Here is a 24046-nt window from a genome sequence, read left to right as displayed (position 1 = left end):
CATCTGACGCAGTGCAGGAGCTGCAGACGACAGTGTCTCATTGCAGCATGAAGAGAAGACCTGCAATAACACACAGTCAGACCCACTTTGTGTGTTTAGATTATGATATTTTTAATGATGTTAACAGAAGATTTTTCAGCCCAGTGCTGCAGTATTTATTTGCACGACACCGTGCATTATCTCATTATCTCCAAGAATATGAAGAAACGAGCAACAGTTTAGTGAGTGTGGAAGATATGCGTGTGGGCGTGACGCTGTGATGTGATTCAGACTTTAATCACATATTACTGCTTTTGCCACAGTTTCTGTAAAGGTTAATAATATGAGGTAATGACTTAAACTCCCATCTTATATATCGCCGTGTAACTAGTGTGGATTATTGCACGGTACAGTACTTTATGCTGTGCTCCTCTCACACATGAAGCTTTAACTGTCACTTCTGATTAGTTACCCTATAAAACCGATGCGCGCTATTAATCTTGCTTTATTTAAACAGTTACTCCCAACAGGAAACAGACAAAAACAGCAGACTCACAGCGTGCAAGTCCTCTGCACAAATTACTGCATTTGGTCTGTTTCCTGCATCTGCTTTAAAGTCTTTTTTTAAAGGCTGACAAAGCAGGAACCAACTTCACAGAGGTATAAATTGGTCACTGCGTGCTAATAGACAGAGCATGTAGTCACACACACAGTTCCAATTAGGCTTCTGAGGATGTTGGAAACAATGTAATTTTTTTTATGCATAATATCATTATGTATATTATTTATTAGATCATTAATGTTCAAAAGCAGCAGATTGCTTTTGGGGAAGTACCCCAAGTTCCCTAATATGCATACCTCTGACTTTAAAACAAGGTGATTATAAGATTATTAATATTAGATTATTAGTCTACCCTGTAACCAGCTATATAAAACAAGGACCTGGCCACCATCTCTTCACCCACCAGGTTTTGGACCATGGGTCTTGAAGTTTCAGCATTACTGTGTCCAGATGAATACTCTAGTTATGGATGGATACCCCACCTCATACCCCTAGAATCTATCCATAGAGGGAAAAATCTCTTTTGTAATGGGCTGTAAATATGCTTTATAACATTGGGCATCTATGGGGACTAACTCACTTTGGGAGCCAGGTTAAAGGAATTGGCACTTTTGTGTTGGCTTTATTTTCAGCTCCAGAGGTTGCCATTTGTTACACACACAGACACACAGACCTGTATGAAGACATAAATCATTTTAAGGTATATAATTAAAAGGAAATCATTAAATAGCAGCTTGTTGGCATATAAATGACAACAACAAGCCACGCTTATGAACTGCTGAAACACTGAAAGCCTTTAATGATATTTCCCGTGGAGCCTCCCGGACCCAAAGCTTAATTATCTTTGTCTCATTACAGATGCACTGTGATTGTGATGCCCCACAGATGTTGTAAATGTTGTTGACATCTCTATCTCATGGAACAGCTAATCATGAATCAGCATTTATCTCACTCTAACCTGTGTGTGCACTTGTATATCTCCTGCGACTGTTTCTCTGCTCGCGTCTTGGCCAGGACTCTTTTACGTTGTAACCCCCCGCTGCTGTTGATTCCCTTAGCACAGGTGCAGCCGTGAACAGCAGCGAGAGCCTCCCTCCCTCCTCCTCAATCAACGACATCTCCTCCATGTCCACCGACCAGACCCTGGCCTCAGACACTGACAGCAGCCTGGAGACCTCTGCAGGACCCTTGGGGTGTTGCAGGTGACTAGCCGCCTGCCTACGCAACCCCATGTTCTTCCGAAGGTGAAGAACCCAACAAAAACGACCGCCGGAAAATACAAAGGCAAAAGAAAAAGACAAAAAAAAAAAGAGTAAAGATCAAAATTAATATATTAAGAACAAAAATATGAGATATAGGAATCTGAATTTATGAAATCTAAAGCCTGTGCATTGTCACTGAAAAACAGCAGCGGTATTCAAGTAAATGAGCTCAGATATATGTTAATGATCCTCTAGTTGCTTTGCTTATATTACCCCTCATATTCTTGTATATGGCATCAGATCAAAATGACCAAGCGCTTAGACTTGCATCTCCTGTAAAGTGCATATTGGCTGGCAGCTGGTCTCCCAATTCCTTACAGACAAAAAAAAAGCAACCAAAAGAAAAGCATTTATGCTCCGATCATTGTGGCAAGGTGGGCTGCCATTTTTGCTCATCACTACTGTTAAATGGGGACTTTCCTCTCTTTCCTCCCCCAGCCCCTCTCCCCTATTCAGCTCTTATTTAATTACACTGCTGTATTTTAACATTGTGTGAGACACCGCCACCTGACCCCCCCCCCCCCCCCCCCCCCCAAAAAAAAAAGGCTTCCTGATGTGTTTTCATGTGGTAACTCTGCAGGGACACGTTCCTGCTGTTACCAGGAGTGACCCCCCCCTCCCCCCTACCGTGGTAATTTGTAAATATTGTAATTCTGTACAGCTGAAGGGCACACAGAGTGGGACTGACGGCCAGTAAACTGGGATTTTTTTCCTTCTATTTTTCCGACTAGCACACCTTGCCACATCACCGCTTTCCACCTCAGTTGCCCCTGCCTATTGCTGTAGTCCTGCATGATTAGATTTAAACAATGCTAATCTCACTGTATGCTAACGAGTCTATATAGAGACTTTTGTTTATATACAATGTAAACTAACTGGGCACAGTAGGACGTGTGAGTGTGTGTGTGTTGGTGGACCACAGGCAAGCCAATAAGACACTGATAAAAGTGGGGGCTGTTTAGGACGTAAAGGGCCAGTACACACAGAAATAAGTTATTCTGATTGTGCTCAGACTTCACGAGACAGCCTTCAAGAAGTCTAATTTGTGTGTAATGTCCCTTTTTATTTCCCCTGGCAGTGTATGATCGGTCCTTTAACCACAGCCCTGCATGTCATTGTTTATCATTAACCCCTCACAGGCACAGGAGTTGGATCGGTTTCACTGTGGAATAACCACAAAGAACCTTTTCCCCTTTTTGTTTGACTCTTTAAAACATAGCAGAAGTGATACAGTGCTGAGTTTTTAAGACAGGTGATGAGTGTTAACCTTGTAGCTATGGCTCGTCTTCTCATCTGCTTTATATCACCGCACACCACACAAAAATGTCGCGACACGAGAAAGCACCCATTAAACGATTTCATAGGCGAAAGATTCTTTAATTTATTGATTTATATATTTTTGATAGATGGAATCTGAACATGGCAAGTGCCTTTTGGAATGAAGCATTGCAGGTGCAGAAATGATATATTTTTGTTTCCCTCTGTTTTTTCTGGTTCTGCCTTAAAACTGTCTGAGCCCCAAAGCTTAACTGTTTTCCTCGGTGTTTCCATTAAAAAAAAACATCCCACAAATTTTTCTTTTTACATTTTAATTTGACCTCTTTGTTTTGTTTTTTTAAATTTCTCCTACAAATTAGCTATATCTTCTCTAGCTGGGGTGCAACGCTCAAATATTCACATGCAAAATGCATTTGCACTTTGCAAAGGCTTGGCAGCTGTACTGCTCTAATCTCAAGTCACATCTCACATTTATCTGTGCAAACTCAGTGTTCTTAAATGAAACAAGAATATAAAACAGTTTTTGGCAGACTGAAATAAACTGAGCTCCACTATGGCAGAGTTTATTTCACCCACTGTGAACCTGCATGGGCAAGTTAGGGTAATTTGGCGTAGTAAGACCTTGGAGCTGGATTTATATGGACAAAACATACATAATTCCCTACTTTAGGCATATTTTGTTTCAAAAGGTGTTTTGCGATGATCCGGTAAATGACAGCAATTAGGTCAGATGAAGAACACGAATGCTCACACTGACTTATTGGAGCCTCCGCATGTATGAAATAGATTCAGTCGCTGCCATGACTTTAAGGAGATGTGGAGACATCGTTGCCACATATTTATTTCAGTGACAGTACAAGTCTGTAACTTTCAGTTCAGCTGCTGCTGTACAATGACTCTTTTTTGGAGTTGTTTTGTGTACAATCGCTCACAGTCCTCCACGTTATGGAGATAACTTCAAAAAGCTACTTTGTTAACACTCTTACTCCCTGTGGCTTGTGTATAGTGAACCACACACAGACTAACAGACTAACCTTCGCAGAGCTCAGAGGGTAACTGAGGTTGGCGTCTCCAGAATAAGCTATGGCTAGCTTGGCTTTTTGTTCAGGGTCTGGCCAGGGCAATCTTTTAAAACAGGGTGCAACTTTGATGAAAACTTTTGTGTTTAAAAAAAATGTTTTGATGAATTTCTCACAAAAGGGGCGCAGAGTCGACCTCTACACCACAAACACACAAGGTACTGTTGCAGTTTTTTCTACAGGGCATTTCTAACCATCCGAACACACTCTTCTTTCTGTATCTTTATACGTTCTGGTCACGGAGAACAAACACTAACATTGCTAATGTGTTTTTTCCCCCCCAGTTTTTCTGAATGTGAACTGTTTGATCTTTTTATAAGACATCCCTCCAGACAATTCTGTTGTGATAAAAGGAGCTTTAGTTCGGGTAAATAAAGAAGGAGATTGAGCTGGATTGTCAGCAGTGAATGTAAAAATGAACGGTTTAACAATCACGCACATCATTGATGCTCTGCTCATCAGTGTGTGTGTGTGTGTGAGAGAGAGAGATTAAATCAACCAGCATTCAACACAAGCTGCGAGTCTGAGTTGAAAGGTGTGATGTGACGTCTGGAGAAATGATTTTGCAACACGTCTTCATTTTTTTTTAGAATTTTAATACGAGATCATGACTTTTGTGCAATTATTTTGAAGAATGTCAATGGCGAGTAAGCACAGTTGTGTGTTTAGTAGTAGTTCATGTGTGTATTCATGTTCTGTCACTTTGAATTGAATTAGAAAACCACTGTCATTCCAGCTTCTAATTTTTGGGAGGGGGTCTTAAAATGACCTCTTATGGATTCATACACTATGAAAAATGATTACATGTCACATGTTGTCACACAGCTGTGCCAACTTAAAAAAAACAATCTTTGGATCTCCAGCTTGGCAATTTTCACCTTTTTCTTTTAACTTCTATTGTAAATAATAACAGTTCAACAATGCAATAAACACTTTATTGCACTCAGACAGGGAGGCAAGCTACTGCAAGGGGTCGGATGCTAAAATGTTTAGAGTCTTAAATGTGGAACTCTACAATGACGAAACCCTGTATAGCTCATCTGAGTCAGGTGATGTTGTTATTCAGTTCTTTTCTGATTCCTTCTCTCTTGTTTCTTTTACTCCGTGCTGTTTTAATGAATCATTCCTTTGACATTGTCAGGTTTAAAACAAAAAAAATTCAAAAAGAAACAAACAAAAAAAAAAAGAAATGGTATTGTTTCAGGCTGATCTCGAAGCTTCAGGCTATAGCGTTTCAAGTAAAGTCAAAAACAAATGCAAAAGAAAAAGAAAAATCTTACTGAAAGCTGTTACTGTAAACACATTTTAAAGGAACTGTGTATGTAAAAAATATTATGTATTATGTATGTGGTTGAAAATAAACAAAACCTTTGACCTTGGGCGTTCGTGGACCTTTTCTTTTTACCTGGAGACTAATTTAAATGCACTGCAGATTTGTTTCAGGCCTTGCTGTCGATAGGAACCATTTATCCAATCTGTCACTGTGACTCCTACACAGAATCTAATGTGCTTTCAGGCACTTTCAGGTGGATACACAATCTTAAAGCAGAGCCATTAACTAGTTCTCTGACAGAGAAAAATAATGTAGCATGAGAGTGCAGCATGAGAACAAGCGCACTGACCTTTCTCAGAGTATACCAATGAAATGAAACGCACTCGATGGCCACTTTATTAGGTCTACCTGTTTAATAACGCAAATCACTGATCAGCCAGTCAGTGGGGCAGGATGTCAGTGCATTTAGGCATGTAGATATGTTTTACATTACTACCTTAAATTTAAACTATGCATCAGAATGGGGGTGAAGGTTCATTTAAAGTGATTGAAAATGTGGCTTTGTTGCTGGTGCCAAACCACGTTGCAAAACCATTTTTAGAGTTTACAGAGAATGGTGCAAACAAGAGAAAATATCGAGCGAGTGGCAGTTCCCTGAGCAAAAATGCCTTTTTGATACCAGAGGTCGGAGGAATATAGTCAGACTCCTTAACATGCAGGCAAGCGCAACTAAAGAAAAACATTCATTACAACTAAGGGATGCAGAAGAACATCTCTGAATGCACAACATATTAAACCTTGAAGCAGATGAGCTACACCTGTTGACACACCTTTAAACCTTAAACGGGAAACAGAGGCCAAAATTGAACAAGGGGACACTGGAAAATGTTGCCTCCTCTAATGAATCTTGCTTTTTGCTGCGATATGCAGATTATAGGGTCACAATTTAGGATAAGCAGCATGAAAGCATAGATGCATCCTGCCTTGTGTTGACGGTTCAGGCTGCTGCTGGTGGTGTAAAGGACCTGAGCGTTGTTTAAACACCACCTGACTATTGTTGCTGACCCTGTCCATTCCTTGGACCAAAGTGCGTGTTTCTTGAAAAAGAGTGCACTGTACAAATGGCCAGATCTCAATCAGAACGAGGAGCCAACAAATATGCAACAACTGTGTGATGTTATCATGTCAACATGGACCAAAATCTCAGAAATGTTTCTAGAAATTATTCGATGCCACAAAGAATTAAAGCAGTTCTGAAATCAAAAAAAGTAAAAGGTGTGTAGTGAGTGCAGATATAATTTCTAACCTAGCCGTGCCTTTTGTGGTAAGACGGTAGGCAGCATCGCTGGGCATGACTACTTTTGGCAATTTAATTTTTTGCATCAGCTAATACTAATACTGATTTCTCATGTACTTTGTTAGCAGCAGAAGAGATCAGACACTTGAAATTAGCAGCACAGGAGGCCTCGAGGATGTGGTTTTTTTATTTTAGTAATAAGTCTTATAAATCTTTACAATTCTAGTTTTTTAAAAGTGAATATTTTCCACTTTTCTCCAAGTTAAATGACTCAAAAATGTTTTTCCCTCTAAACAAAAATAACAACAAATAAAAACAGCCCTGACTGTCCGCCCACTAATTGTGTTAACGTGAGGCCAATCAGATGTTCTGCCTCGTCTTCAAACATTAGTTGGACATTTGAAAAGGAAAAATGACAACAGAGACTTGCATTAAAATCCATCTTTATTCATATTAAGTCATTTTTAAAGTTCCTTTGTGTATCAAGTATTGTCATGAAAACATTCCACTATCCCCGTCCACTCCGTCTGGCCCTCCATCCATAATCCGCCCTTTTGTGTGGAATTCACAGAACGAGGTGACACTGTCAGCTTGGCTTAAGCCCATTATTTCCCGGTGAAGGCTGTGAAATGAGAAGCGCAGGCTCCCCTCTCCCTCCTTCACTTGTTCAGGCACTTTTTTCTTCTTCTTTTTGACTCCATATGCACATTCCAGATGTCCTGCAATGACCAGCAGCAGGTTTAAAAAGAAGCCGAGCACCAGGTCCGCGCACACGTGTACGCACCAACTCCTCTCTGACGCAGGTCCATTCCTGGTCTGATCTATCAGAGGTGTCCCGTTTTGTAATCATTCGCAAATCCACATGATGTGCAGACATTTGGTTTCGGGCTACATAAATACACTTCATCCATATACAGTCACTTTACAAATATTCAGTTAGTGTATGCCGACCCTCGTAGACTCATGCAACCATCATGCACATACCACTTATTACTGAATTTTGCTGCCAGGCTGATAATGTCATCAAATTAGAGGCTTTAAAATCCCAACTATTTCACAGTAATGACCCACAAACGTGTGCTGGCCTCGAAAAATCAGTAAATTGTATCTTTAAAAGCGGCATGCCATACAGTTTCTTATCTGAAATTCTGAATTCAAGACTTAAAAGATTTATGCCAATAACCCACTGTGCAACACCTTGAACTGTACTCTAACAAACTACAAATCATTCTTCAGTATCAACTCAATTCATGCCATATCCATCTGAATATCAGTAAACCACAATGCAAACTATCTAATCTAGTCACGTCTGCATTTATCTATACAATATTTACAGTACAGGCTCTTTTTCTTTTGGTCATGGGTAAATATAACAGCACAGAAGCACAGGCACACGCATCGACACATAGACCGACAGAACATCCAGTACCAACTTGCAGAGACTAAACAAACATTTAAGTGCAAAAGAAAAAGAAAAAAAAACTGATAGAAAATAGCACACGTTTATAGCTTTGCTTAAATATCACAAAAACAATGAAGTGTCAGTTTTACTTCTCTTTACAACATATGACATCTTTGACATGAGCAGATGCAGAAATATATTGAACACTAAGGTGTGTTTTGGTTAGATGGTAAAAATGAATAAAAAGGAGGAGTTCGGTGTGGTCTTTTCTGCATTTTCAGGTCCAAGGTTGGTGTTGGTATTGTTCTTTTTTTTAAATTTTTTTTAACATTTTGTCTTCCCTTCTATCTCGGAGCTAACATAAAATGGTAGTACCATATGTCCTCATAGGCTGTTGTGTACTGTCCCTTTGCTCCATTTCCCAGCCAGACAACTGAACAAACCCCAACCACTTCTGGGAGACTGGAGTGTGTCCATGAGCGTCTGTTTAAATAAGGCTATATACAGATAATGTCACTCTGGCATCACTCCAGGTGATGTTTACATTTATAAAGGCGGCTTACATCAGCCCTATATCTCCTATTTCTTAAATTAAAACGTGCCGTTACCCTTTGCAGTGTGTTTTCCCTCCTTCGATCAGCAGCCAAATCTTGTTTAGAGTCTCTCTAAAGTTCACGTCATTATAATAACCCAGTTCCTGTCTTGGCTGCCATCTTTTTTCAGCCTTCCTTCACTGTATCCAGATGGTGTTGTTTCGCTCTGGTCGGCGGGGATCGGTGGCTGCGGCGTTGCCAGTTGCGGTGAGGTCACTAAATGTGGAGAAAAACTGTTCCATCTCTTTCTGTAGCATCTGGTTTCGCCGCTCGGCGTCATCCTTGGCGCGCTCAGCGTTGCGCAGCTTGATCTCCGCCATGGTGTACTTCTTCCTCTCCTGGTCCAGCTCCTCGTGTAGGTTCACCATTTCAGTCTCCAGCTCCAAATTACGCTGCTCCAAACTGCAAATGAGGCATACACGGGATTAGGAAAAGATTAGCAGTGCCGTAGTGAACAGAGGATTTGCTCATCTCAGAGCACAAGGGCAGCTGCAGATCTTTTTAATTTTCTTAATGACCTAATGAATTACATGCAACCACAATCTCTGGGGCTGTGGAAGTCTTAGAGGCCCAAAAATAAAATAAAAAAGGCAAATGGCAAACTGATACAGCTCCATAGTTTTCCATGTTAATATAGCCAACTTTAAGATGAACTATAGCTCAAAGAAAAAAACCCCAAAATAATTCTTTGGCAAATTTCCTCTTCCTTGACGGCTGTATGGGGGCATTTTTCTCAAACTTGATGTTCAAACAGTCTGAAAGCTTAAATAAGTTACGGATTATTCAGGAAAGGGCTATTTTGAGTGACTTCTAGGTACCTTTTCGTCCTGTTCAGTGTTCAGATTAGATTGGAGATATCAAACTTTCGCCTATGTGAAGTGCCACCAGTGAAACTCTTCTTTTTGTCAGTATAAACAACTACACATTTAATGCCTGCTACATTGTTACATAAAAAAGAGGTGTAGTTTCAACCATATGTCTCAGTTTTGTTTTGCATTTGCAGCAGCAAATGAAAAACATCTGTCAGCTTGACTCGTAAGTAGAAAGAAATAATTGTATAAAACTACTTACTACTTTTTTCTTTTATTACTTTGGTACAGGATGAATGTAGCAAAAGCTGTAAAACTTAACAAAACACAATTTATGCTCACTTTGACATTTTCCAAAGCCATGCAGTGGGCTGAATTGGAGTCACTTGTCCCCCACTGGAACCCGAGCCTCATGCTTGACAACTTTACAAGCTTGTAGCTAAAGGAACAGAGTGAAAAAGACAGCTTCTGATTGGCTATTTGATCCTCACTGGAGAGTTTGCCCGTTTTGTTGCTTTCCCATTATACGACAAAGCCATGTGGTTGCCAAAGACTAAGGCAGCTGTTCAGACTTGTGTACACTCCTGCTCATTAATGGGAATGCCCATTAATAAGATTTTGATTGGTGGTTTCAGTTTTATTTCATCTGCAGCCATCAACTTAGATGATCTGCCAAAAGGCCACGGTGACCTTTGGATAGTAATGAGCCAACAAAGGGCAGCTGGTGAAGCTGGCAGGAGGTTACAAGGGCTAATGAGATAATGATGGAATCAGGTGAGGGGCATAAAAAAAGAAAAGATGTGGGCAGACACAGAGGAGGGTGCAGTCACTGCCAGTGAACTTGAACTCTGCGTTTTAATGAAGTGGTGAGATGTTGATTTATAGAGTGGATCCTGATGCTCTAGAAAAGTTTATTCACTGGCTTCTTGTGAAATGGAGGGAATGGTGGACGTAGTAAAAAAGGAAAGAAGACACAGAGCTGGGTGGAGGATGTTGTGTTTTATCACTCATGTACCGGTATGTTTCTGTCAACCTGACTAACGCATGAAGCCTGCTGCACTAAAAGAAAACAGTGGTCTCTTAGAGCCACCCATGCAAAACAACATTTTACAGCAGGTTTATAGTTGGGACACATTTTTTTCCTGTTCACTGCTGGCATAATACAGAACAAAGTAAGGCTTTGAAGAGCTGTAGCATCTGACTAACGTGTGCCAGCTTTTCATATCCACAGGAAGGAAAAATTCAAAATAGGGACTTGGTTTTTTTTAAGTGCTAGATTAAGAGAGGTAGCCTGCACCTAACCTCATTTTAAGATTTGAAATTTCCTTTTTTCTCTTTTGATGTGACTGATCTCTACTGGTCTAAACCTTTGAAGATGACAGTAAGGTACACAAGAAAACCTCACTGGTTTACATGCCTGATCACCCGAGAAAAAAGATGGATAGTTTGCAAAAAAGGCCAAAGTAAAGATTAAGCGCTTGTATTGATTCAAGCCCTTCACACATGGAGCCGTACCTTTTTATCCTGGCCTCATACTCGGCCTTCTGCTTGTGCATTTCCTGCTTAAGACTGGCCACTAGACTGTGCAGAGCGCTGTGGTTGCCGGGTCCGTTACCAACAGGAAAACCGTCGCTGTTATCACTGCTGCTCGTGCCCCGACTGCTCCTCCCAACCTCTCCACTTCCTTCTCTGTCGCCATTTCTGCCCTCTCCTCCTTCGCCAGACTGGGGATGCACGCAGTCTTGTGCTGGTCCATCCAAGTCTTCGTAGTGCCCTCCATAGAAGTCCTGCTCTGGGCAGGTGGTTGTGGAGGAGCGACAGGAAGTGGAGTTGTCAGGGAGGGAGATTTCACAGGAAGAAGTGGACCAGGTGGCACTGTCCACACTCTGCTTGTCCTCGCAGCTGGTATTCAGACACGTGTTGGCGATCTGGTTCTGCTGCTGCAGGTTGTGATGGTTTAGCTGCACGTTATCGTATGTGGACAGACGATTCTGATTGGTTGTCTGATCTCCGCCGTGGCAGTCACGAGCTTTGCTGTTCTCCCGTAACATTACACAGCCATTCGGCTGCCAGAGGCTGTTGCGGCTGTTCGGACTCCCTGTGACAGCGTCAGTCCCATGAACGCCCATGCGTACAACTCCAGTCCCATTCCCTGTAGCGCTGTTTCCACTCGTGACGCCGCTGGTGCCCATTTTTGTCCCCGAGCCTTTGAGTGTGCCACTGCGACGCACCGGTAAGCTGCCACCTCCACTCTGGCTCTTTTCCACAGTGGGATCTGAAGAGGGTGAGGAGCTGAAGGACCCATTGGTAACAATGCCACTGCCTTTACTAAAAGCTGGATTCTTTTTAACGGTCAGCGGTGGACTGCGGGTGACGTCGAAGCGTCCCATGACTCCATTGCGGGGACTTGCCGATCGTGGGGAGCCACTGTTGTCTGCGTGCTGACGGTGTGAAGGAGACTCGTTGGCTTCCCAAACACACTGCCGCACAACATGTGTGTTGTTGTTCTCAGCATTCTGAGACACTGTAGTGATGGCTGAGGTAGATGTAGTGGTTTGTCGCCGTGGCTGTTCAATATTGTTGTTGACGAGCTCGAGGGCAGTAGGGCTGTCTTCATCTCGGGGGAAAAGCACGTCGTGGTGACCAATCAAAACAGCCATGAGCTGCTGGACCAGAACAGTACCTAAAAAGAAACCGAACATCATCATCATCTTTCTTTTAAAACCAACATTCATCTTATTTAAGATTTAAAACTAAATATTAAGAAAGTAAGACACGTATACCTGACATTCTTCAACACTCACCTTCCATAATTGCTACTGGATCCTCAATTTTTGGCCTCAAGATATTTGGCCCAAAGACTGTGGCCAAGTTTTGGACACTCATTTTATTCACCCCTGAATATGACTGGACTTCATCAAGAAACCTAGGGAAATGGAAAATATCAGCTTCTCATGGTTCAACAATGTAAAACTGTATCCAAAGTTAATTATCAGTACCTGCAGATGTATTTTAGGAGGTTGTAGTTCACTGGAGGTAGACTTTCCACGAGCCTTCTCAATTCCTTCATACCCTGCAGATAATAAACAGTTTTAAAGTAACAGTAACTCAGCAAAATAATCATTCATAGAAACTTTTGCAACAGATTGTCTGTAAAGCCCGTGATTGATCACAGTGTGTATAATGAAACAATCACACCCAGGATCCAGTGGGAAATGAATCAGTGGAAAAGAGGGGGGTTTATGTAAATATATGCTCACTGGTCACTTCATTAGGTACACTTATTTAACAAACATCTGAACAATCAATTCTGTGGGAAGAAACTCGAAGCATTCAGGTGTTTAGATACTGTCAAGACTGTTTTGAGCTGACGGGAAAGCAACGGTAACTCAAATGACAACTTTTTACAAACGAGGAATGCAGACGAGCATCTCTGAATGCACAGTACAGTGAACGCTGAAGCAGATGGGCAACAGCAGCAGAAGTCACTGTGTGCCCCTCCTTAACTGAGAAAAGGAAACTGGGGCTACAATTTGCATGAACTCGCCAAAATTAGACAATAAGATATTGGAAAAATCTTGCCTAGTCTGCTGAATCTTGTTTTCTGCAGCAACTCTCACATGAAAAGGTCTGAATTTGGCAGGATGAAAGCCTGGATCCATGCTGCCTTGTATCAGCTGTTCATGTTGCTGCTGGTAGTTTAATGGCATAGGGAATATTTTCTTGACACATTTTGTATCACCCTTAGAAAAACCCAAGTATTCCAGCTTTATATTTAATGAAAATCCTTTTTGCTCTCGATACAAAACTGTGACTAGAAAAAGCAAACCAGATATAAGAGGATTTATCATTATACCCATTTATAAACTATCTATATGGATGTGCCACTGAATCAGAAGTAGTCTCAGTTAGGTTACTGAGAATAAAGGATATGTGGAAACGCTCTGAGGCCTTTTCACATAAAAAAAAAAAAAAAAAAAATAGTGAACTCTTTTCCATCCATCTCCTTTCAACTTCAAAGTCCCAGGAGGGTTAAAAAGTGAGGAAACTCATCCACACTTTACCATATGTCTTCTCATACCCATCTGTAGCATACACACACACACACACACACACACACACACACACACACACACACACACACACACACACACACACACACAAAAAAACCACAAACTTAGGTTCAGGAATGCTGAAGAGGGGAAAGACACTGAGGGAGCAAAAGGCTAACCCCAGCCATGCTGCCGACCGTGCCTCATGGTGTGAGCGAAATCCTATTTAGATGTTAAAAGTCAAAACGGACTCAACAAAGTCATTGTGTGTGAAACACAGGGCTGAGCGTGGATGACTGGGCGGCAAAAGAGCAGATTAAAAGCCAAAGAATAAGACTTCTGTGAGGGCTTTTCAGTACCAACGTTTATTGTTATAAAGGTTGAAACTTTAAAAAAAAAAAAATCCGTATGTGTGCGAAAGCTAATTTGCCAGTAGATGTGGTTACAAAGAAAGCAATCATCGCATGTTTCTTACCATTTCATCATCTTTGCCCAGGAGCTTGGCGCAGGACAGGAACTCATCGTACTTCTGGAAGGGGATGACGGGCTCGGGCAGCTCTCTGAGATACAGTTTCAGCAGAGAAGCTACTGTGTGCACATCTGTGTTACTGTTGAGAGACAAGACACCGGTAAAAAGTTAGGGCCATCGTTTATCCTGAACCGCATGGAGACAAACAGCAATCACCATGAGGCCAACTCCAACTTTAGGTTTCACACTGTTGGAGAAAAATGTCAAGCTGTAATAGTGTAGCTGTAGTGTATGCATACAACTGACATTACTGACCAACTACTGACTGCTAATGCAGGTGGTACCATCATTTTCCAGTTTTTATTTTCTCTGTTTCCAATCGGCACTTTCTGATTTATTTAATACGCCAGCACCAGCCTAAACGTCTGCCAAGAGGCCACTGCAGCCTCTGGAGCAGCTGGCGAGGCAGGCAGGAGGTCGCAAGGCAGGAGGTCACTAATGAGGGAATTCGCAAGATGAGGGACATCAAAATCAGACACAGGCAGGTACACGGGAGGCTGTAGTTTCTACCACAGCAAAGCACAAACAGGAGGGCAGAAATGTGTTACTGTGCAGAGGACGTGATGGACGCACTCGTCAGTGTGAATTTGAATTTCGGGAAGTGGTGAGATGTTGATTTATAGAGTCGATCCTGACAGTTTCATCCAGGTTTTATTTATGTTATTGGTTGGAGTGGCACAATGCTGTGAAAAAAGCGATCCATAGCTTGGCTCAGTATGTTTCATTACTCAAGTATGCTCTAGATGAAGGCTGCTGCATTAAACAATCAGTGCTTAGTCTCCTACAGCCACCTACACACAGCATAATATAACAGCAGGTGTATAATTGGGAAGTATGATTGTTCCTTTTTACTGTTGGCAAAATACTGAACAAAGAGATGCCTCGGAAAGTTTGTGTGGCTGGCTACCACGTCCCTGCCAAAGGAAAGAAAAGCACGAAATAAGGGTTTTTTTTCTCCCAGTCCATTAATCCTGGACATCACTGAGCTGAATTTACCGTGAAGAGGGTGATTCTCACAGTTTACTGATCTTTATTGGTCTAAAATATTACCTGTGGAGATAACGGATATAAATGAGAGCTTGGCTGCCTTACAAGGCTTATCAAGTGGATAAGTAGTTAAGAAAATGGATGGACGGGCTTCAAGTGCTTTTGAAAAAGACCAGAGCAAACCAGTGATGGGACTAACGGCGTTACTTACGGCGTTACTTTTTTCAGTAACGAGTAATCTAACTAATTACTATTTCTATCGTTACAACGCCGTTACCGTTACTAACAAGAAAATGTGGTCCGTTACTATTTTTCAAAAAACAGATGGTTGAACCTGTGTCCAGTTTATATCAGTTGCACGGAAGTAGCTGTAAGTAATCTGGTCGCTACAGCTTTAAGCAACTGTGCACTCCCGCGGACGGCAATCGCTTTCTGGCAGACGAACACTTTTTGGCACAACACCTGAAGCTGCTAAGGGGGTAAAACAATCACATGAGTGCTGCTGTTTGACTGAGGAAGAATAAAGTACCGTGGTCGTGGTAAGCCAATCACATGACAACAACAACAACAAGCAACAAGCAGCAACAAGGTGATATATACCAGTTTTTAAATTGTGTTAATAGGCCACGTAAAACCAGAGTCATGATAAACAATATATGCGTGTTTTTTCCTGAATACTTTCGTCACGTTGTCTAAGGACAGCGCTAGCAAGCACCCTCTGCTTATGAGCAAAAAAAAAAAAAAAAAAGGACAAAACCCCCCCCCCACCCCTTTCGTGTTGGTGGAAAAATGCACCATGTCGACCAATCAATAATGATATGGCACCAAGACATTTGGTTGTTTAGAAAGAGGGGGAAGTTTTAGGAGTGATGGCGAGAGAGAGAGCGAGTTTTGAGATGTGAGAGATTTGTGACGTTTAGCGTGTTTGGAGTGTGTAGTTAATGTGTTGTCTTGTGTAGTTAGTGTGTAGTGTTGTGGATAGTTTTGTGTTGTGTGTCAGAACAATGAGGCGACTGCTGTCTCCAGGTAAAAAACAGGAGGAGTGATACACCTGCTGCTGTCAGACCTGCAGGTATCAGGCTGTGATGTTCTCCTTTATAATGGACAGAAATTATTTTTTTGGAGTGGCACAAATAGTTTGTGCGGCATCTTATTGATGCAGAACAGCTGATTGTTCTGTAAATAGTTTGAAATGGTTATTTAAAAAAGGGTAAAAGGTAAATGACTGCAAACAACTTTGTTTGCAAAACCTGTGCAAAGGATTTTAAATTGACAATTTATAGTTGCATTTAAAGTTATGAAATATGATTCATTAAACATGTTTGTGGATGTTACAGTAAAAAAACTTTTCTACTTGGAATTTATGTTTTTTGTCTGATTTATGATCAATTGTGTTAATGCAGTATGTCAAAATGAAAACATAACTGTAAATTCAGACACGTGAGGTTGTGCTGAAAAGAATGATACCAAACAAGGCAAAGTAAATAGTTTTTAAAGGTGAAATCAAAAGTAGTGAAAAATGGCCAATTATACCCTGGACCCCAGAGGGTTACATTTTTAAAAAAAGTAACGCAATAGTTACTTTTCAAGTAATTAATTACTTTTAGACTGATATTTAACATTTTACAATAACAAACACAACCTGCAATTCCAACTTCCATATTTCTGTTGTTTTTATATATCCTCAAATGTTAGAGCACGCATTTGTCCATTTTGCAATATTGTTTTAACTTCCCAAAATCTGAGTTCAAGTCCACACATACTTTCAGTTGTACAAATAGGAAATAAGTTGATTATCTTGGATATTTGTACCTTGTGTTGTGAAACTGGTGTCTACAGCACTTTTTTTTTCTGGTTAGAGCCCTTCCGAGATCTGTAGAACCGATCTACATTAAAATTTTCTATGAGTCTGTGGTGGCCAGTGCGATCCTCTATGCTGTTGCATGCTGGGGGAGCAGGCTGAGGGTCGCAGATGCCAACAGACTTAATAAACTGATCCGTAAGGCCAGCAATGTTGTGGGGATGGAGCTGGACTCCCTCAAGGTGGTGTCGGAGAGGCGGATGCTGTCCAAGATAAAGACAATGTTGGATAACACCTCCCACCCACTCCATGACATGTTGGTCAGTCACAGGAGCTCGTTCAGTGAGAGACTGAGATTACCGAAAAGCACCACTGAACGACACAGGAAATCATTCCTGCCTGTGGCCATCTCCCTGTACAACGCATCCACTTAACACACTGTTTGCTGCTACAACTACACATGTTTCTTTTCCAAATATTTATTTATAAGTGACTTATGTATGTATGTATGTATATATATGTATATATTGTACTATTCTTAGTTAGCGTATTGTCTGTCTTGTCTTAATGTTGGTTTAAAATGGAGCACTGTAACAAAAAATAATTTCCCCCAGGGATCAATAAAGTATTCTGATTCTGATTCTGAAATACAAAAATTTGGACAAAGTGGCGGTTCTTGTTTTGTTTTAGATACCCTGTGCAGCATACGTACTGAGGCTGCTGTTACTCTGGAACCAGATGGGGGCAGTTTACATTTACACAAGTTTAAGATACAGATTGCCATTAAGTTGGAGACAGTTTTGCTGTTGTACAATCAACTATTTTCAATACGCTAAATGGACGGCATTGGCTAACTTCCATCCATCCGTTCATGACTCCATCGGTTAACATGAAATGCTTTAAAATAAGCTCATATTATACCTCGTACTGTCACTTGGCTACTCTGCAAACACTTCTTTAGCAAACACATTTCTGATATTGTGACATCCCTACTTCTATGTTAAGTTTTCCTGCCCTACTTGGGATTTTTCAAGGGGCTCAAACCTTTAACTGGTGATTGTAAACTGGGAATGAATATTGCGACTGGTTGTCTGCCTTTCTGTGTTAACACTGTGCTGGACTGTCAATCTTGTCCAGGGCACACCCCTTTTTTCCCTGACAAAGTGGTGCTATCTCACAAACTAACATATCATGAAAGTTTCCATCCACCTATATGTCCTGTTAAGTGCTTATCCAATGCAGGATAATGGGAGGTTGGCACCTGTACCAGCTGTCACTGGGTGAGAGGCAGGGTTGAGTCGAAATCTTTTTTTCTGTGAGGCGGCAGTGCTAATGTCATCACCACTGTACTGCTCAGACTCTTATTTTTGTCTATTATTGCTCCGTAATGATGGTTAGGAGCAAACTGTTGCATTCTTGTTTTCATCATACTGGACAGAATAATTTGTCTTTGATTTAGATTTAGCAGAAATTTGGTGGAATTCAGTAAGCTCCAATCAAGATGATGACTTTGGTCTGATGGGACACAGAAAAACTCATTTGTGCACAAAAATGTTCCTCTGAGCAGACACGTCAATGAACTGAGCTGTGCCGCTTTCTGTGCTCTCCACACACCCACTCAGTCCAGAGGTCTAATTCAGCAACAGAAAATACCTGTTAAGGAGGTCAAGGGGCATATGGGTCCTTAAAACTTATTATATAATAAGGTAACTGCCTGCATTTGTTTATTATCTGTGTGGTTGTGCTCAAAAATGCAAAACCGGTTCAGTTTTGATTATTTGAAATCCGAATAATGTGTGGCAAAATGCAACACACAAATAACCAACAACAGAGTTGTGTTTTCTCTAATGTAATGAGGCGATATTCAAGCTGTTGTGTTCAGAGGGACAAAATGAAAACTGGCAAGTTAAACACCCATGTTTGATAACGATGACAGCTTCATCTCACAAGCTAACATTCCACCAGAATGACCTGAGACTGACCTCCAAGTGGTAACCATAAAACTGACAAATTGGACATTAGCCATGCAGAAGAAGACAGCCAAAGGAGGCCAAGTGCTAATATGAATTATGACAGAATTTGGGAGACCTGCAGAACTCCCACAGTAAAGATGGTTGAACAATGAGGCTGTGTTTTAAATATAAGACATGAAAAGAGCTGAGGAAATTTGTTCTGATACATCATCGTGTGCAAGAGACATCTCACCAGGTCAGGTATGAATATGGTGCCTGCAACAGATAGTGGACAGATAGTGTGCAAATATGAGGATGACCTCTCCCTGCATACATTTTAACTATCATGGATTTACCACATCGGTCTTTGTGATAGCGCTGTTCAAGCAGCTTGATACTTATTCAGGTACTTATCCTCAGTTTAATAAATCATAACAATAATGTTTTTGCCAAGCTTCAATTATCACATTGCTTAGACTTAAGATACATATTAAATATTCCTAAATTAAATAATTATGTCTTTCATAATTGATACAGGTTTCGAGCAGCTGTATCACTCAAGTTTCTCTAAGCAGATACAACTGAACCCTGTACTAACCCGCCCACTTTTTTGCATTTCAACTCCCCGAGCCGAACGTATCAAGTCGACATTAAAACGCACTGAGGAAATCTAAACCAGCCTGTACGGGCACATTTCTGCTTACCAATCAAAAGAGGGCTTCTCTCCACAGTCAAAGGCATCCTGCAGCTCTTTGACCAGGTTGGCCTGTCCTGGCAGCCTGAAAAGGCCCTCTTCCTGAAGACCCCTCTGCCGAATGAAATCCACGCACTGCTCTACCAGCATAGGGGCGAGCTTGTTCCCAAACCGGCGTTCATACCGCACGGTCTCTTCCAGCTTCTGACCAAAGATCCCTGAAACAGACACACACAAAAAGTTTGCTAATGCTATAAAGGTGATAAATGTCAACTCTTCAGTTCAGTTCCTTTTTATTTCAAACATGTACATTCACAATTATTACAAAATATCATTCCATTTTTTTGTTTGAAAAAGGAGTAGGCAGAAGTATACACTTATACTCTATTTATGCTGTTTACATTTTGTTATGCAGCCAAGCTTATAATTTAATACAGTGTGTAGGGCTGCTCAATTAATCGAATTTTAATCACGATTACGATCTGGGCTTTCAACGATCATTAAAAATGACTGAGCCGATTATTAGCCCCTCCCTCATTTATCCGCGACACCTTAAAGGCCGGTCCGTGAAAATATTGTCGGGCATAAACCGGTCCGTGGCGCAAAAAAGGTTGGAGACCGCTGATTAAGAGGACCCGAGGGAAGCTCGGAAAGCTAAGCAGAAGTTATTTGGAGAGTGACTGCCGTTGGATGAAAAGAGAGTTAAAAAAAAAAAAAAAAAAACTTCAGTGGTGTTGCACACTATTTTATATTATTTTTTTAAAGTCATTGTTAACCCTTTAAAGCCGGTCAGAGCAGCACGCTCCGTTTTGCGTAACTATTTTTAAATCCCTGTAGAACCTGAACCGTGTAAGCTAGCGCAATAATTTGTTTTGCATATGAAACCGGAGGAGTTGTACTTACATCTTATGCCATCAGCTTGTCCTCGGTCACGGTTTCGTTCCACATATAGCTTTGCAAAAATTGCATAAAAAGCGCTTGCAGGAACAAAAACATAATATTCCAGAAACACGCTTTGCCGTTCCTATCAGCTGTTCGTAACACTTCCCACAGTGAAATGATGCACATGCTGTTTTCTTTGCAAATTTGCATCATAGGATTGTTTTTTGTTTTTCCTGCAGTATATAAAAATTGCTGTATCTCCAAAATAAAACTATGAAGACACTCAAAATAAATTTCCTGTGGTGGGAAACTATTTTTTGCAACTTTATTGTATTTAAAGTTTTGAGGGATAAACCTCTTAAATTTCTCCAAGTAGAAATATATGTAAACAAAACAAAAGCGATTTTCAATTTTTTTTGTAGTTTATTGCACTTTTTTGCAATTTATGTAATTACTATGGACTTAATGCATACATATTATTAAAATATGGGCTATAACAGTTGTATTGATGTATAGCAACTTGAAATGCTCCCACAAATGGCACTACAGCATGTAAAAAAATAATATAAGCTCTGGTGGACTTGGTTCTATAGTAGGTCTTAAAGGGTTAAATAAATATCGTCAAATAATCGTGATCTCAATTTCAGTGAAAATAATCGTGATTATCATTTTTGCCATAATCGAGCAGCCCTAACAGTGTGTACAAGATATTTATTCATATATATATATATATATATATATATATATATATATATATATATATATATATATATTTTTTTATATCTAGAGAAATCAATGCTGTTTAATATGTTGAACTCCCTGACATTTCTCAAAGAATTGCAGAGGCCATTAGCATACCATCTACAGCTCAAGTAACATCAAAGAGAGCAGTTAAATCAATTGAAAGGAATTTATGATAAGGTTTTCCTGACAATCCAAGCAAATAAAATGTAAAATATTCTCTCTTACACACACACACACACACACGCACGCACGCACGCACGCACTTAGTCTGATGATCAAATCTCTAACTTCCTGAGCACCTCTCGCCTTTTGTCCGAGGCAGACGCTGTAGAAAAAAAACCAGCCTGATTTCCATTTACAGCCATCTCATGTGGATGCAACACAAGAGGGGATTAAAGCTGCCTTCCTGAGAGATTTGGATCTGCATACTTTTCCAGTCTCCAGATACAGAGAGAGGCTACTCACACACATACACACACGTGGTACAACATGGTACAATCAGACGCCGGAAACAGATTCAGCCTACCAGCATCCTCCTTAACACAGCAAGAAACGGCTTCAAATAGCCAGGGTCTGAAATAGACACTAAAAAACTAGAAGCTTAAGATTTTCAACAGGTGTATTGAGACTTTTCCCACAAACTGCTGCAAAGGCTTCAAAACATTTCTCATTAGAAGCGAATGTGATTACTCACCCCTCTTAAAAATGACGCAACTTTTAAGTTTCCAGAAAAAAGGCCTATTAATAAATTTGTGATAAGAAAACATACCAGAGGTGCAAATTTTCAAGTGCGTGCACACAAGCATTTTCCCAAAACCAGCCCTAATCTTTGCAGAAATGACAGAGAACAAAACAAAAGCAGTGGAATAGACTGGATGCATCAGTTTGACAGCGGGTCGGCCAAACTGTTCTCATTTCCATCTCTCAGAAAGCTGTCTTTGCTTGATGAGAAGAAGCTCCTCAGAAGTCTGGAGTCGCTCTGGGATTTTGCCACTTCGATCTTCACAGCAACCCCAATATGACAAAACAGTGAAATATCTGAAGCTGTGGGTCCACTTTTCCAAATATTAGACAGACCAGAGTAAAATACAGAAGAGCTCAGCTTCACTTTAGTAAAGAATGATTAATATCCGCGTGTATCGAAAAGAGAAGAAAGGGAAAAAAAATGAGTGAAAATGAGGTCATTCCTCCAGACGTTCTGGTCATGAGTCTAGGAATGTTTTCCTGGGTCACATGTAAATGTGTGTGTGTGTGTGTTTGTGTGTGTGTGTGCACCAGCTTATGCAGAGTGTGAGCAAGTGTTATATGAATATTTGGCGCTCCCAATAGTGCTGGATACGGGACAAACCACAAGACCAAAGCGTGCACATGAGTGACATCTCTGCAAAAAATCTTAGTATCTGCCAGTTGCGCAGAATCTCTCTCTCTCTCTCACTCACACACACAAGTATAAAAGTGATTTTAGTTCATTGACAACATACAACCTGTTTTATCAAATACAAACCAATAAGACATTTCATGATAATCCACATAAAAAACCTCGAATTGCTTCTCTGACCTTTAGTGTAAAGGTAAAACATGCAAACGTGTAAAACATTTGCATTTAATGAACTGCCAATTTACAAAACTGACGAGGCCGGTCTGGATTGTCGTTAAGGAAATAAAGTTTAGATTCAACAATACGCCTCCAGACAGAAACATGCTGATGCAGCTCTGTTTGTTTTACCATCGCTCGGTGTGCCGTGGCAGGACTTAGGTAATGCTTTCGTTATTAAGATGGTTTAAAACGTAACGATGATTCAGAGATTTGGTATGGATGAAATTAACAGTTAGGACAACTACTCTCGGAGTGTGATCTGTATTTATGATTAGAAGAATGAACATAATTTAAAATTTGCCACTTAATTAGACACAATATGGTTAAAAACATTTGTTCCCTCCTACTGATAGTCTATAAATACTACTTAAAGCTCAGAAGCATAATATAAAGGCAAATGATGGCTGATCTCACATCCCGACTGACATTTAAAAACAAACTTTCTCCAGCTTTTATGGAGTTGAGATCAAAGGAAGTTTAGAAGAGGACACTGCAATCCAAAGCCAGAAGACAGATAAATGTACTTAACTGTGTGCTGCTTATCTGTGGGGTCACATTTAAAAGCAATTTTTTTTACTGTAAGTTATGACAGTTTTGGAAGCCACATTGAAGCTGAAAGTGCACAAGTGCGCAGGAGGTGAGGAGCTGAATTAATAGATGAAAATTGTTATGACCACCACTATTACTGAACTGGCACAGGGATCAGACAAAACTGGACAGAAATGGCACAGCAGTCTGGAATAGCTGACATTTACCACAGGGAACATGGCTTGGAAATGAGGCATTTTGAAAATATTAAAAGAAGCTCTTTTCAAATTCAAACACTTCCCCAAACTACGAAAAGACAACTGACATTTACCATGACACAGATCTCCAAAGATCCAGACGGAAAAGCCGCAGCTGCACATCTCACACTCTTTCCTGCTTAAGTGTTTGTTGCGGTTAATGCCACATCGCAGCGAGTGGCATCACAGCATGACGGTAAAGGTTTCAAGGGGGGCTCATTCATTCTGGCAGCCGCCTTCCTGTCACTTACTGAACAGAGTTTCACCACACTTCAGGATCACTCGTCAGCCAATCCGTGCTCAGCTAGCTTCTGCTGCTACTGCAAAATGTGAAAAGCTGGAATATGTGTGTGTGGTGTGTGCGCGCATGTGTCTGGGCTCTGTATATGTGTGCATGACAGAGACAAAGACAGCCTGGCTCTGGTCCAGCATGGAGCCACCTTTCGTGTGGTATCTTTGACGAATGGCTCATCCTTTTGAAGAGCAGTC

General features: G+C 40.8%; 2 protein-coding genes across 13 annotated transcripts in view; one reads left to right on the top strand and one right to left on the bottom strand.

Annotated features, from left to right (window-relative positions):
* The window catches only part of mapk10 (mitogen-activated protein kinase 10), a 37680-nt gene extending 32141 nt beyond the window's left edge, over positions 1-5539 (top strand). For 2 of the 5 annotated variants that reach the window (XM_085279879.1, XM_085279878.1), the window contains one exon: positions 1605-5539. In XM_085279879.1, coding sequence (XP_085136005.1) covers positions 1605-1747 — 143 coding nt within the window. In that variant the 3' untranslated portion in view covers positions 1748-5539. Of the gene's footprint in view, positions 1-1599 lie in introns of all 5 variants that reach the window. The other 3 variants (XM_085279882.1, XM_085279883.1, XM_085279881.1) reach the window with 3 other exon arrangements.
* Positions 5540-6978: 1439 nt separating this feature from the next.
* The window catches only part of arhgap24 (Rho GTPase activating protein 24), an 89082-nt gene continuing 72014 nt past the window's right edge, over positions 6979-24046 (bottom strand). For 6 of the 8 annotated variants that reach the window (XM_085279872.1, XM_085279871.1, XM_085279874.1 and 3 more), the window contains 6 exons: positions 19560-19767; positions 14062-14194; positions 12534-12607; positions 12339-12460; positions 11050-12217; positions 6980-9127 (listed from right to left, as the gene is read on the bottom strand). In XM_085279872.1, coding sequence (XP_085135998.1) covers positions 8863-9127; positions 11050-12217; positions 12339-12460; positions 12534-12607; positions 14062-14194; positions 19560-19767 — 1970 coding nt within the window. In that variant the 3' untranslated portion in view covers positions 6980-8862. Of the gene's footprint in view, positions 9128-11049; positions 12218-12338; positions 12461-12533; positions 12608-14061; positions 14195-19559; positions 19768-24046 lie in introns of all 8 variants that reach the window. The other 2 variants (XM_085279870.1, XM_085279873.1) reach the window with 2 other exon arrangements.

Source organism: Mchenga conophoros, linkage group LG7 (assembly GCF_057382185.1).
Source record: "Mchenga conophoros isolate Kocher_MC1m ecotype Shallow Benthic linkage group LG7, M_conophoros_male_GT1.1, whole genome shotgun sequence".
Lineage (NCBI taxonomy): Eukaryota > Metazoa > Chordata > Actinopteri > Cichliformes > Cichlidae > Mchenga > Mchenga conophoros.
This window is presented reverse-complemented; position numbering and strand designations above follow the sequence as displayed.